The sequence below is a fragment of the Tyto alba genome, unplaced genomic scaffold, assembly GCF_018691265.1.
Source record: "Tyto alba isolate M040663 unplaced genomic scaffold, T.alba_DEE_v4.0 Super-Scaffold_38, whole genome shotgun sequence".
NCBI lineage: Eukaryota > Metazoa > Chordata > Aves > Strigiformes > Tytonidae > Tyto > Tyto alba.
In genome coordinates this window covers 3,415,208-3,430,280 of record NW_024881313.1, presented here as the reverse complement: position 1 = coordinate 3,430,280, position 15,073 = coordinate 3,415,208, and the positions used below count along the sequence as shown (strand labels likewise).

General features: G+C 44.6%; 1 protein-coding gene across 5 annotated transcripts in view; it reads right to left on the bottom strand.

Annotated features, from left to right (window-relative positions):
• Positions 1–5,868: 5,868 nt before the first annotated feature.
• COLQ (collagen like tail subunit of asymmetric acetylcholinesterase) overlaps positions 5,869–15,073 on the bottom strand; it is a 44,509-nt gene continuing 35,304 nt past the window's right edge. For 4 of the 5 annotated variants that reach the window (XM_032991775.2, XM_032991777.2, XM_032991778.2 and 1 more), the window contains 4 exons: positions 13,819–13,938; positions 13,091–13,211; positions 10,775–10,877; positions 7,105–8,778 (listed from right to left, as the gene is read on the bottom strand). In XM_032991775.2, the coding sequence (XP_032847666.2) occupies positions 8,709–8,778; positions 10,775–10,877; positions 13,091–13,211; positions 13,819–13,938 (414 nt within the window). In that variant the 3' untranslated portion in view covers positions 7,105–8,708. Of the gene's footprint in view, positions 6,955–7,104; positions 8,779–10,774; positions 10,878–13,090; positions 13,212–13,818; positions 13,939–15,073 lie in introns of those variants that run through there. The other variant, XM_032991781.2, reaches the window with a different exon arrangement.

Genomic DNA, 15,073 nt, shown 5'->3' with positions numbered 1-15,073 from the left:
GGCTGGCCCTGGCCCTTGTGTTGAGGCAGCACCAGTCCTGCCTCAGCAGAAGATGCACCAGCCAAGCCCAGGGACCTTCTTGCAGACGCTTATCTGTACGGAGTTGTCCCCTTGTCAGGGACATGCTGAACATCCCAGTTGCTCCTTGGATCCTGCCAGGACATTTCACAATTTATTTTCTTCAATCTGGCTTATTAAATTCCCCTTCCCGCCCTGCACCTCCCCCCCGCCCCCCAGTCTTCTAAGCCTTCATATTCTCTCACCTTTAATTTACAGCACAATGTCAGTGTATAAATAGTCACTGCTACTTTTACCCGCCTCACGATTCATCAGTCACCTTGAGCAGGCTGCTCTCCCCAGGGGCTCAAACCAGCCCCTCTGTGGAAGCTTGGGAAAACCCCAGACTATTTCAAAGAACTTGGATGCTCTTTTTGTCAGCCAGCCCAAAAATTTCTTCACATGGCACTTTGTTTTCTTGTATCAGGCCTTCACTTGTGTGAAGAGTTCACTAATCCAGGCTATGCTTCTGAAATTCTTCCGTCAAAGCTCTTCTGCTTTCAGTAAAGTAATTAACAAAGTAATTTACATTTTCTTAAGCCTGTATCATCAGGCAATCAAGTAATTTTCTTACATTCTCTGAATAGCCTGTGTGTATGTAGCTGTTCTCAGGACACGGAGAGGATTCATCTGTCCACATTCATATTTTTTTTTGTCCACAGACCGTCTCAAAAGGAGCTTTGCTTTCAGCTACTAAAAAAGTAAAGCAGGATATTCCTGTGAGCATGTGACTTCTTGAAAAAACTATTTGTTATTACCCTTTTTATTGAAAAAGAAAGAAGCAAGGAAATAATCAGCCCTCTGCTGAGGGAGCAGAACTGGGTCTGCATGACTGAGGTATCCAGCTGCACACTACAGACCCCAAGCCACTGACATTGCCATTACAAGGACATGCCTGCAAGTAAGACAAAAAATCCTCCAAGTATGCTTTGTAATGGATGGCAAAATGGGTGGTTCATAACCAGAAACAGAACAAATCACTTCCCAGTGATTTCTGTAGGGAAATAATTCAGCACTCACTGCTGGGAGCACAGCTGCTGTGCCTTTCCAGAGATGCACGCAGCACAAACCTGCCTTAAAGGACTTTTCCTGTGGGCTATGAAGTTTGGTGAAACCACGAGAAGGTCTGGAAAACTGCCTTGGTTTATATGCCTAAATAAATGTCAGACAGTTCTGATCATCTCCATAAATCAGAGCTGTCAAGCATGTGTCCCCCAGCCTTGGTGAGAACCTTCAGTTGAGCTATAGGTGGGAAGGGTGCAGAGGGGCATTCCTGCTGCTCCTGGATGCCAATGTTGGAGCATGGTTGCCAATGCTCCAGGAGCAGCGTGTTGGCCATTGGTGCGGTAGGAATTAGGAAGTCTTCAATCTTCACACACGCTCACGGGACAGAGCACCCTGCTGTGAAACCTGGGCATGGGTGTTGCAGGGGAGGAGAGAAACCCAAGTCACCCAGCGTCGCCCTCCGCCGTGCTGCATGGCACTGCAGAAACCCCACTGCTGAGACATCACGAGCCATTGCCTTTTGGGTGGTTTTGCATTTAGAGGGAAGCTTTGCCTCTCTTTACCCTGCAGCTAGAGACCTCAAGGCTGAAAAATACAGTGGCACTATGGCTAAAGAAAGCATCAGTTTTCCCTTACAAGTGGCCTAACAGATACTTGACTGCTGAGTGCAGGAGGAATAATCACATTATTGTATGTTCTTAGGGCTCTGTTCTTCCTTGCATAGACCCAATACAACCTCTCTTATGTCAACCTATTTGCCCCAAGGGCCAGTCACAGCAGTTCAATCCTCCCTGCCATGTGGTTACCCCCTGGCAAACCTACAGGACGTTACTGCTCATCAAATAACGGGATGGTGTGGAGCAGAGAACAAATATTTAACATCTTTAGATTAGCCTAACAGCTCAGTCTCAGACACCTTAAGGCAGAGCCTGCTGACCCCCGGCAGCAACAGGTATAGCTCCCTGGCTTTATTTAGAAGCTGTAATCCTGCAGCATTTCACACCAGATGTTGTCTTGCTCAGAAAGCCCTGGCACAGAGCAAGCCTCTCTGCCCTTCCCTGCGTCCACTAACACCAGTGAGATTACCAGCTTTACCCCACTGATCCCATGCCGCTGCTTTAGGGTAACTGCTGGGTTTGACAACTAATCTCTGGTCAAATGGCAGCAAAACAGTAACTCATCACAGTGGCCACCAGGTTGTTTAAGATGGTTTATCTGAATGCACTGGAGCATCACAACTTAAATTTGGCTTTTTATTGTATTTCATGACCAGCCCCCCAGTGGGTTTTGACCTATAATGTATGCATTTCAACAAGACACTTCTGGAGAGTTGAGTTGCCTGAACTATTCTGTTTCTTACCTCTCATCGGTGATCCTCCCCTTTAAATCAGGTAACAGCTCAAAACCTAAGCAGTCCTCAATATTGTATTGCTCAGCACATTCTGTCCTCAGAGCGGTAGTGCCGGGTGGGTAAGATGACAAACCCAATGGCAATGTAAAAAAGAAATTATATGGCTATATAGTGTCAGGTTTGCCAGGTTCCCCTATATGTTTGTCCATCAAATAACCTCTGAGAGGGAAGTATGGGACGCACCAAACATAACCTGCCCCAAATGTCTGGCTCAGCACAGCCTCCCCCAGCACCTGTATGGTGAGTTTCATGGGGGAACACGGCCGGTGGAAATGAGAAGGACAGGGAGCAATGGGAGCTCGTCTCTTTCAAACAAAATTCATCACTAAAAGGTTTCTGGGCCCCCTCAATGGGGCTGGGGAACAGTGTGGGGTCCCTAAGCTATTCCCTCCTCGCACCAGTAAATTGGAGATGCTCTGGTTAAGAGAGCAAAGGAAAACAATTCCTACATGTCTACATTTCCACATCTTGAGCCAGTACCATGTAGTGGTTAGGTGAGAAATGCCATTGGGTGCCTCTTCCTCCTGGGAAGGTGACTCTGAATAACTGTCATGGTGCTGAGGCCCCTGGCAGGTCTCTGTCTTCTCTCCAGGATGAATTCTGAAAGCTTCCTCCCATGCCTGGCACAAGGGTCAAACACATACATCTTGCCACAGGCTTGAATTTAATGCTGATGTCAGTTTGTTCACTTATTAAACAGTGACACTTTAGACTGGGTGAGGGAGGGTCATCAGTTGCCGAGTTTCTAAATATACTGACCGTGCCGCTGTGTGAGGAGGTTAACGTTACCTCCTCTTCCTCCTGGCTGATTTATGGTGCCGTTACCTCAGACCCCTGCTCGGCCGAGGCTCTGCGTTGGTGCTGTCGCACGCCAGTCGGGCAGGCTCCCAGCCGGGTGGAGAGGGCTTTGTCCTCCCCTGTGTCCCGCAGGAGATGCCGCCAGAGCCTGGGGACGGCCTGACAGACGGCTTTCCCCGAAGAGCACGAGGTGCTCCGATGCACGTGTGGCACGAGGGCCCTTCCCGCCCCGAGCGCCATGGCCGGAGAGGCTCCGGCTCCCCGCGGGGCCCTGCAGCCCTGTTTAGCTTTGCTAGGGAAAGCTTCGATGGGTTCAGCTCCATGGTCCTTCCCCGTAGGAAACGCTGAGTAGCACCCAGGGCAGGGAGGGCTACTCGTTCAGTAGTGGGTGGGAAAGCTGCAGCAAAATATGGCTGTTTAAACCCTATTCTCTCGCACTCGAAAAGACTGTGCATCCAAACCCGACCCCCCATCAGACGCACAGGAAACTGTCATAGTGAATTAAAAGCCCTAAAAGGCCAGGGCTATAACTCGGCGCTTTTCAAGTGCCAAGATTTTGTTGGGGATGGAGGGAGGGAAGTAGCCACTAATGTAATTTCCAGCAGGAGTATACTCCTCTAATCCAATTTGGCCTGGGTGCCCTTTCCAACACAGCCTCTCCTCAGCTGGGCTTGTTCAGGACCATCCTCCTAAATGTCCCAGTAATTATCAGTGCAATGAAAGCATATGCCCAGGCTTTGCTCTGGCCTCTTCAGACCTGGAGTGACACCAGCCTTCAGCACAGAGGACCCCAGTTTGCAGCAAAGAGCACATTGCCAGGCATGTAACTGAATGCATCAACACAGCGGGTTTTTTCACTGACCGTGTTCAATAAAGACACAAAATGGCACATTTTCTCAGGTTTTGTTCTTTTTTTTTCTCTTTAAGGTTTGGCAGCACTCAGATGGTCTGCAAGTTGCACGGTCCCTCACCAAATCAGTTAGCATCAGTTACTCTGAACTGATCCCAATTTTATATTCACTAGTTGCCTGCTTCAGTTTGTCTTTCTGCCAGCACCTTGTGTTGCCTGTAGCAGAGTTCCACAGTCCATTACTCGGTGCTTTCCATGCAAAGAACGGTTTCCAGGGAAGGGACACTTGCTTTGCAGTATCCATCTCCTTGGGCAAAATCTATCAGAGGAAGAACTTGAAAGTCTATCACAAAGTGCTCTCTGTTGCCTCACCCTTTGTGAATTAAAACATGATTTTTTCCAGCAATGCTTTAAGATCTTCTTGTGGCATTGCCTTGCCTGCATGATACAGTTGAGTATCATCAAAGAGTCACAGCACAGCACTGGTATACTTCTCTTAGGTTTATTTTGGTCTTCTTTTTTTCATACATGCCCTGATTGTATGTGGCAGCAGCGTGCCAAAGCTATTGAATTGTCCCCAAAAGCGGCCAACTGGGGACTAATTACTGTTATTACTCATAAACAGCTGGTGCTCGAAGACAGTGCCTGTTCTGGGGGACTCCCAGTTTAAGAATGACCACCAATCCCTCTCCTCCTGTCCAGATCAGTGGTACTGGAATTGGAATTGCACCATGTGATTTTTAGAGATTATGAGATTGGATTCTCTATGAAGCCATCCTTTAAGAAGGGAAGAACCATGGCTAAGGGGCTTTGCTGTGATGGTTGCAGAAGATGTTAGAAAAAGGGATGACATGAGAGGCTGAAAAAGAAGCCAACAAAGTCCAGTGCCTACAGAGCAGTGAGGGTGTTGCAGGGTTTCGGAAGAGCTACAAAGGGTATGAACTTTGGTGCCGTTAAAGGAAACAATAAGAACAAAGAAAGGAAATGAGCGGCATGGGCAGATTTATGGGCAACGGCAGGGCTGGCAACTACAATTTTGAATGATTTGAAGAGAGACATGACGTAGGCATTTGGGAATCCAGAGTGGTGAGTGTCACAGAAGCTGAACTTTCAGAAAGGATGGGCAGAATATATCCCGCCCCAAAGACTCACTCATTCTCTGGCTGTCAATGCACTTCCATTTCCCCTGGGGGCACGCATCACTGCTCTTCTCTGGGATGCCCCCTTGAAACACAAGAGCCTCGGCAGGACAGGCTGGTGGGCTGCTACTGCAAGGCAGGAGCCTCTTCCCAGAGTCTGGGTGGTGGAAACCTAGGTGTCAACATCACTGTTCCCACTGTCCCTCCGCACCCGGCACCGTTGCTTTCTGGTTTGCAGCCATCAGCTCAGCCGCTGGCAGGAGTTACAAACCAGCCCATACCTTACGGGGTAGCAGGAGGAGGTGAGCCCCCAAACCGCCGCCCAAAGCCTTCCTAAAAGTGGTCCGTGTGACACCGATTACGAGCAGAAGTCACTGCAAGCAGGGCACGTCGCACGGGTCGGTTTGGGGCAGAGGCAGGGGCAGGAGCGGGTGCGGGGCTGCGCACCCCGGTGCGCCCGCACAGAGCCGGGCCCGGGGCGTTGGAGGGGAGGGTTGAAGAGGAGGCAGTGGGGGTTTGTTCCCTCCCCAGCATCTTAAACTAAGTAATTACATTTAAAAACTGTGCAGTAAAAACCCAGAATGAAATAGGTGGGAGGATACAGCAGAACTAAGGTAGCATGATTTATTGACATGAGCTGATAATACACGCAGTAGGTAACTACATATCCTTAAATATATATTAAGTGCAAGCTGGCTCTTCAGTATACATTTAATACAGTGCATGGTGTAAGATCGTACTGTTTTTCTACTTGTCTAGAGTTGTATACTAATCATGAGAAAACTCTCCTGCAAGCATTTGCTGCTATAAAAGGCCAAGGAACTGAAATAACCCAATTAACTTTTGAACCAGTCTTGGCACAGTGTGTTAAGAAACTCAGAGAAGGAAGGAAGATAATCCACAGCAGACCAGGCACCATCCAACTGAACAATTCCCAATTAATAACAAAGCAGGTATGTCAGAAATAAAGAGGAAGGATTTCTTTTGCAGCCTTTTAAATCATAAATACTTAACAGTTTCCCAAATGTCTTTCTCACGCTTTCTCACCTGAGGGGAATAAGGTAGTAAAAAGAAACGTGTTTCATGTTTCATGTCTTTTTTTTTTTTCTTTTTTTCTTAGATCTCGCATAGCTTTCTTTCTGTTAAGATTCTAAATTGTTTGTGCTGTGTTAATAAAGCCCAGTTAAAATACATGCTTTGCAAGTGTTTTCTGGCCAGACTGAGACACCCCTTCCTGAACACGTGCAACACGGTACAACTTTACCTGTGTGATCACATCTTCTCTTTACATTTCCTACCCTGTGCGCTTAGCTTTGCGACTTCAACATCCTTTGGAGGTAGGGGCTTTTAAAAACGATGTGACTTAAAGCTGAAGGCGAAAGGCCACTGGCATTACCAAATTTCTCAAAGACCCCAGGCCTTTTGGGGAGCAGAGGTGAGCTCCTTGGAGCAGGTGAGGGGTTCAGAGGAGGCGTCTCCAAGCCCGGGGATGGTAGGAGCTGGCAGATGCTGCCGGTGGCTCAGCGGGAGGGGTGGGCAGCAGGACGTGCTGCCGGCGGCGCGGTGGGACACTGCGGGAACCCGCCGCCTGCACAAGCACGGGAAATTAGAAGGCAGCTGTGCTAGTGCCCAGATTTCCAGCGCCTGTGGCAAGCTCCTTGCCCCAGTGGTTTCTTGACCTTTTCTTAAGACCTCTGTTTTAAAAAGGAAAAAAAAAAAAAAAAAAAGCAACAAGATGAAAAATTTGGAACTATTGAACTGGGCTACAAATGCTGGTGGCTTGGCTTCACAGCAACATGAATAGCCCAGGTAAGTGAGAGCCACAAAGAGCACACTAATTTTGGTTTGGTTGGTTTGGTTTTTTTTAATTGATGATTTCCAGTATCGCTTTGGACATGCAGGGTTAAAGTCTTCTATACAGGTGGTAAAAGTTGTCTGGATTTCTGGATTGCTTTAACACGTTATCATTATAATGCAACATCCACCTTTACCAGCCTTTACAGAAGTACCAGTTGCTGCAGCGCTGTCACTGGTACAGATAACTCACGTATTTCAAACAGTCACGTACAGCATTTACCGTGAAGCAGAAAAGCGGGGCTTGTATGAAGATAACACTTTGATTTGAGGCTTTTAGTCCTGAATCCTGCACAGCCTTTGTTTCATGTTCTTCTGTTACAGACTTTTTTTTCACATAACATTTAATAGGCTTCCCAGGTGAAATTTGCTCTTTAATGCTTGTTAATAAATAAGTATATAATTACCCTGACTCCTATCAGAGCTAATATAGTTGAAAAAAACTTTCTGAAAAACAAAAATACACGTACATTACACAGCATAAATGAGCATCCATAAGCACCCTACACCAAGAGCTGATTTACAATGATAAAAAAGTGAGACCGTACACTGGGGGGGTACCCCAGACATGACAGTGGAAACAGAGAGCGGGAGCGAGGGGCAGAGAGGACAGGGTGTAACCGGTAATTGAACGATGATGGTCAGGTGGACAAGGGGATGAAAACGAAAAGACCTGCCTGGGTAGGAACATCGTCACGCTGCGGTTTCTGGCAGGTAACAGCCGCTGTCCCGGTCTCTTCAGGGTCACGCAGAGCCCAGCCAGCTCGACAGAGGTGAAAAATACGGAAAAATGTTCCTTCTTTGTCTTCCTTCCTTGTCTGATTTTCTCCTGGTAGAGAGCTCCTTGGCTATTTCACAGTTTGTTTGTCCAGTTTGGCCTTTGTGGTCGGCAGTTTCAGGCCTCCTGTGACTGCCTGCATTTCTGTGCAGTCGTGCAGACACGCACAGCCAAGCGTCTTAGCCCGCAGGTGAAGCTAACCTGCTTTTTTTGGCTGATCTGCTGATCTTGAAAGCACTTACTGAAGGGCCTCTGCTGCTTTCACCCATGAAGGCGTACGGTTAACGTTGCTGAAGTCATCACTCGTGTATACAACAGTTGTGAAGTTCACATTGTAATAAAAGACAAAGTCTCTATAAACACCGCATCCAAGATATGCTTCGTGTTTATTCTGAGAAGGTTTAAAGACAAAAACCCTGAAGAGCTTACGTGTAGGTTTAACAGTGCTAAGTCGAGGTAATTGTTACACAATATTCCTGGTTAGTGAAATTCAGTTTGCAGTAGCTTAACGTTGCATTTGTGATGGAGAGCAAGTTGCCATCCACGGCCACATGAAAGTCTTACTGGCAAACACTGTTTGATATTTCGCTATTAAGACAGGATGCAGTGGTCCTATTTTTTCCCAATCGGACTTAATTTAAAAAAAAAAAAAAAAAAGAAAAACATCTCAAAATGCCCATCAGCAGCATGATGTCTCTTTGTTTTCACACAGAGGTGGGTGGGGATATTTTTTTTTTGTCCCAGTCCTTTTTGGATATGTGATAGTGTAGCACCTAGCACCCCACGGCATGTGGGATGCTACCCACCTCTACTCCCTCATGTGAAGTATCGACACTGTGTAGAGTCAATGTAACAGTAAGAAGTGCATCGCAATTTTCCGTAAGACCTAAAATAAGAGAGAATATCTCAGTTTCAAAGTATGCTATAGTTCACATTATATGATTTTTGGATGTAAATCTCTGTAGGAGTGAAGCATATCAGAAAATGCCATGTGCAGCAACATATGGGAACCCAAATAGGAAAGTAATTTCTACCAGTGCTCCACTTTGCTCCCCCTTGTCAGCAAAATAAGAGTCCAGGAGAAACTATGAGTGAAGACTTAGCTCCCAGTAATGCCAATTAAAAAAAATTAAATCCCCATTGGCAGTGGGACTTGAGCATTACACGGGGGTGGTTGCAGGAGGCCTTGGTGCTCACGCACGGGATCTGTATAATGAAATATTTGAGGCTCTGAGTTAAGTGTTTTTCCAGTCATTTCCAAGAGCTCCAGCAGGCGTGACTGTGCCAGTCTTTTAACTTATTTTTCATGTACTTGAAATAGTGGTAGTGACACATGCCCACCTTTGAAATAATAGTTTTTAAAAAAAGTAAATGGAAGGGTCCTTGCAAAATAAAGAAAAATAATGATTTTTTTCTTTCTACTGACTTAAACTGAGCTTCAGTGTCTCTGCTTACTGAAGACCTGACTAGAGACGTTAGTAAAATAAGCATTTTAATGAGTCTTTATAGCTAGCATATGTTTAAGTGAATAACCCATCCATCAAATAATCCACAAACCGTGGATTAAGCAGCCATTAAACTGGTCCTTAAAGCTGTGTCTTTGGATAACCCAGATTCTCAGAAAACCAACATAAGATCTGAAGTGAAGGTGTGTGAAATATGAGGAAAGATTCGGGGGCTGGAAAGAGTAGAAAATGGGAAAATCAGTTGGAGCAGAGCTCTGGGAGGAAAGGGTGCTTTGGGATGAAACTCCCATGGGAGTGCCATGCTCACATACTTATCCCATTTTACTCAGGATTCACAGCTTTTTCTTTAGTTTAGCAGCTAATTTGCAGACCGCACACACACAAATAAAGGATTTCAGTTGCACTTCACAACTTGATTATACACGGAAAGTGAAATTTATAAAAATTTCTCAAGCTTTTGTGGTGCTATTTTTGGTGCCAAACTTCAGACTCTTAGAAGGGAATAGTTTTCACAGTAGAAAACAGGTCCACAATGTCTGAAGATGAGATCTCTGTAAAATGTTACAGGTTGTCAGGTTTGCTGATCATGATTTTAGTAATCTCTTACACCAGGGGTGCTCCAACAATTGCAGTGGAAGCATTAGCACAGCACTTGATTTACAAAGACATCCTGTGGTTTCTTATTCTTGTCAATTAGCACATTATTCTTCCATGAATGATGAGGGCTCTGCACGTAATTTCATTTGCAAATTAAATGTTTCCTGTTAGCCAGCAACAATACCTGACAGTTAAATAGAGGTACTGCTGTTGGAGGCAAAATGCTGACCAGAGGAAGCTGCTTAAACAAAGGCAGAGAAGGCAAGTCAACGATAAGCAGATGTTTGAAATGATGCCTGGATTTGCATCTGTTGTTGAGTGAATTTCCCGGTCTTTGGTAAAGGCTCAGAGATGACGGGTTGATTCAGAAACAAAGATACTTCTAGAGTACCCATTAACTGCTAAGGGCAACAGGAGGTCGGTTGGAGGCTGTGGTTTGGATTTTTTTTTTTTTTCCTTCAGTGTGATCATTTCCTTCTCTACTCTTGGTATGTGTCATTAATGCAATGACAATGTCACCAAAGGAAGAAATCTTTGCAAACAACGGGCATGCAGATGTGTATGTGGCCTTCATTCATTTTGTACAGTAAGAGGTATGTGCTTTACTGAGAGATGAGATTTAGCCTTCAAAGTCAACGATAGGCAGAAATAATCTGATAAACTCTTTCTCCCCCGCGACCTGCAGTGGTCCCAGTGGAACAAGGTTTAAGTGGGTAATACTCTTCTGTTTTAAAGATGGCAAAGAGAAAAAAAAGAAAAACAAAAAACCAACCAACCGAAACAAAACAACAAAGCAAAGTGAAGACAGCTCATACATACCCAGGGAGATATGTTTTACATGTCAAATATCCAAAATCCTTCCCATCACAGTCTTCAACCCCCTCGTGTCTGTAGCCATCTCCGCAGTAAGCACGGCGGCATCCTGGTGAACAAATACAAAAATACCTTCAAGGCACTTCATATGTAAAAGAGTCAGATGAGGTAAGTGAAAGTAGATTTTTAAAGGTGAAGTATAAAACAAGGCATTTTGGGGAGGGCACCCTGTAAGGACGGTCTTAGGAGGAGCAATATTCTTCACTTCAAAGAATATGCCTTTTTGATCCTAATTTAAATGACCAAGGGAAAGGATGGATAATGACTAAAATAATTACTGCAGAAACACTAATTACAACAGCATTTATTCTAATAATTATTATTACCATAGATAATTACTCTCAAATCAAATGAAGCATAAGATACAGTTAACATAAGTGATTTGGGTTGGTCACAATCTGAAAAAAACACTCTGAGGTCATGAAGTGGTTTGAAAGTCCCCACCTAGACCTTTACTTAATATTGTACAGTATCCATGTATTTTTACAGTGAATTCCCACATATGAACAGAATTATGCAGATGTATTGCCTGTCTATCAAAAAAAAAAAAAGTATGTAATGATTGCCAAAATGGTGTTTTTCCCACTTCTGACTCCTACTGGCTTGAGAGTGAGTGGGACTTGTAACATTTTTTTCATAGTGAACTGGCACGTAGGCTGCAGTAATTTGTGGGTTTGTTTGCTATTTTAGCAACTAGCCTTTGCTTTTGATGTCTTCAAATTTTTGAGTATGACTTTATAACTTGAACGAATTCATTTAGCTAAAATCCCCTTGACATCTTTTTGGAGACACTATTAGACAACGGATTGAAAGGACATCCAAGAACAGGGAGTTTATAAGGGTTAAAATGAGTTATTTACAAATAGAAATTTTTAATTAACTGCACCAAGGATCTGTTTGTTAGAAATCGGTGCTTCTCAGACAAACAAGACTATTTTACAACTAAATCCACTTAACATTCGGTTAACCTTTTACTTTTGGTTCAGTCACAGGACCAGAATGATGACAATGTGCTCATTTTCAAGTAACTCGGTGATAACTCTTTGGGTCACATCAGTGTCAGAAGTCCATGTACTGCAAGGCCCCGATCGACCTGAAGCTTTGCACAAGGTATAGCAGAAGGTAACACAATGTGCCTCCAGACACACAATGTACAGTTTTGCAGGCACCAGAACTAATGAACATTGTTTTCCTGCATGCTTGTTCCCCACGGTTGATTGCAAATTCTAACTGAATCATTTCTCGTGCTTGGAGCCTGGAGAGCTCATGCTCTCTCACTGGGTTACTCTGCAGTCAGGCAAGCTTAGAGGGGCATTTATTTATATGTCTCCCTATACATGTTACATCTGAATTGCCTTTGAAATCTCTTTCTTGTTGTCACTGAGAAGTTGGCTGGGATTCTTCAGTTATAAAGGGAAGGGTGGTGATGGGCAGGTGGATGGACAAACTCACACAGAGCTTGGCTGCATACACCTCATTTTCAAAGTCAGGCTGAAAAATGGAGTGGTATAGAAATGAAAAAGAAAAAATATATCTTCCAGTGTTGGCTGATACCTGCTTTGAAATGTGAAGCATCCCTTTTGCTAGAACCAGCAGAGCACCAAACCTGCTGTGCGTCAGCTGTAGGTGGTGTGCACTCTGGGGAAGGAACCAATCAGTAAAAGTAACTGAAAGGCAGAAGAAGCTTGGCTAGACAGGGATCAAATGTTGTATAAACCTAGTAGTGAAGGTAGTGGGTTGACACCTTCCCCACACAAGTGAATAACAAAATCCAAAGTGGTTTTACTGGACCCAGCATCTAGCTTACTATCAGAAACAGCCAGCTTCAGTGTCTTATCCTAAGGGGTCTTGTGGTGCACTGCAAAGGTATGCTACACCTTTTGGCCAGAAATCGGGCAGCCCCCAGGGAAGGCGCGTGTATAAATCAGCTGCTGGATGAGGCCCCTGAAAGGTGGTGGTTTGGCTCTGACTGCGGACATCCCCGCTCAGAGGGGTACACGGTCCTTGATGAGGGTGCGTGAGAAGAACTTGGCATCACCTCTGCCTTGTGCTGGTGTGTGGCACCCACAGGCACAAAGACCTTCAGATTTCGCCCCAGTGGCCATTGTGCCTGCCTCTCCCCAAGCCTGCACTTGATCCACAAACCACGCAAGCTCCCCTGAGCGAAATATTTGTGTGATTTACACAACAGCGCAGCCCGCGGAAACAATTAATGCACCTTCCCTGGTAGAAAGAGAGTGCTCTTGACGCGCTGTAACTTACTTATGCAGTCATCAGTCACAACGGCATTGCCATCGTCGCACTCTTCCCCGTCCTGTACGATCCCATCGCCGCACGTGCTGCCATCCTCAGCGCGGTAATCCCCGGGATGGAAGGGGGTGAGCTGGCCAAACAAACACACAGCGCTTACCGAACCGGACCGCGAGCAGCCTGGCTAGCCAACAGCTCGCAGCAAGCGGCGGGAGGCAGAGCCCACGACTGGGTTTTCATATCCCGCTGCTCGGTGGTTCACGGGGTTTGTACAGAATCTGATTCAAAGTCCAGTGGACAAAAGGAGGGTCCTGCTGCTGATCTCGGCAGGACTTAGCTTAGCTCCTTGAAGCAATGAGGAAACACATGGGTTTGGTTTGCAGGGTTTATGGTTTCCCGCAACTTTGTACCCTGGTGAGTTTTGCCTTATTTTGTATTAAGTAAAAAATGTTCTTTACTACCGTAATTCCCCAAACTCAGCCCCAGTTTCTTCACCCGTGGAGCCTGGTTCGCAGGGAGGTTAGCAAAACCTGCAACACTGATTAGTTAGTGCCTCAGAAATTAAGACTTCTGTGAACAAAAATCACAGAATTCTGTAGTTGTGGCTGTGCTCAAAAACGAGCTTTTTCTCCATTTGCTTCATTGATTCTGTATGACACCTTAAGTACAGAAGTATGTTCTGTTTTTTAAAAATTAAACATACACTCACGAGTTTTCTGAGACCACAGTCATATTTTCACCTGGATAGGGAGCCATCCAAAGGTATCCTTGAAATACAAAGATCTCTGATCTCTTCTAAAAGCTAAGGCATTTTCAGTGTTTAACCGATCCAACTCTTCTTGATTATTCACCACAAAAATCTGGGACACAGAAGAAAAGGTGATTGGTAACCCTCTCAATAAATATTTTGGATTGTCATGGAATCTAGTTTTGTCAACTGACATATAAATCTGCAAATAGATAGATAATTACACAGAAAAAAAAGGTTTGGTTGTTTTCAGAAGCAGAATGGTGTGAGAACTTACACCTATGGGCTGCCAGACCATAAGAGGCTCCTTTGTGACTGGTAAGAAGAGACACGAGTTTCCAAAGGAAACTTTCCTTTCAGGTCTTCCCTGAGCACCTAGCTGTGGCTCCAATGGTCCCTATTTCAAAATGCACATCCACGGGTAATAATCATGCAAATACTCGTGCACAATCATTGCTGAGAAAAACTGTCAGATGCTCAAATTGTTAGATGCTGGAACAATTGCAAAATCCATATGGGCATAAATGCTTTCTGTGGGTTTGCCTATAATTTTTAGGTACGGTCACAGCTACGAAACAAATAATGCATTGCTCAGTGCAACCTTCACTTATCATTTACTACTTTGTAATTTGTTTAGATTTAATTGGCATTGAAATGCGTGTTTGTTGGTATATACATACTTTAGTGTAAATACAAGTCTTCAATTAAACAGAAAAAAATTAGCTCAAAATGGAAAAATTAGGACGAGCTCCTCTCTTACCATTTTTTTTTTTTAATGTCTCAGTCACTGAAATTGGCTGTAAGGGGCATTAGGAAATAATCTCTTCCTTCAGCAGCTTAATCAAATTAATTTTAACAAGATTCAAATCATTTTTGAATTAAGAAAAAGCAAATTGAGTGCTTCTGAGCAAAATGGATTTAGGGCTGAGCCTGATTCCCACCAGCATAAACAGAATTGGCTCTTTTTAAAACAAATTACCCTGAAATTTTTACATAGCAGAATATTCCCATAGCCCTCAACAAAGGCCAATTTCATTAAAGGAGCACTGAATAAAAATCCCTTCAGCTTGAAAGAAAGCAAAGAAATAGAAAGCCGGCAAAGAACTGAATCTGTAATTGTGTTCAGGAGCTCAAGTCCCAGACCCAGAGCTCTAATTTCTCTTGAAATCAATAGCAGATCTGTGCTCTCTGAAACTCTCTGTTACAAATACTGGCCTTTGAAATTGCAAAAGATTTAAAAACCGGAA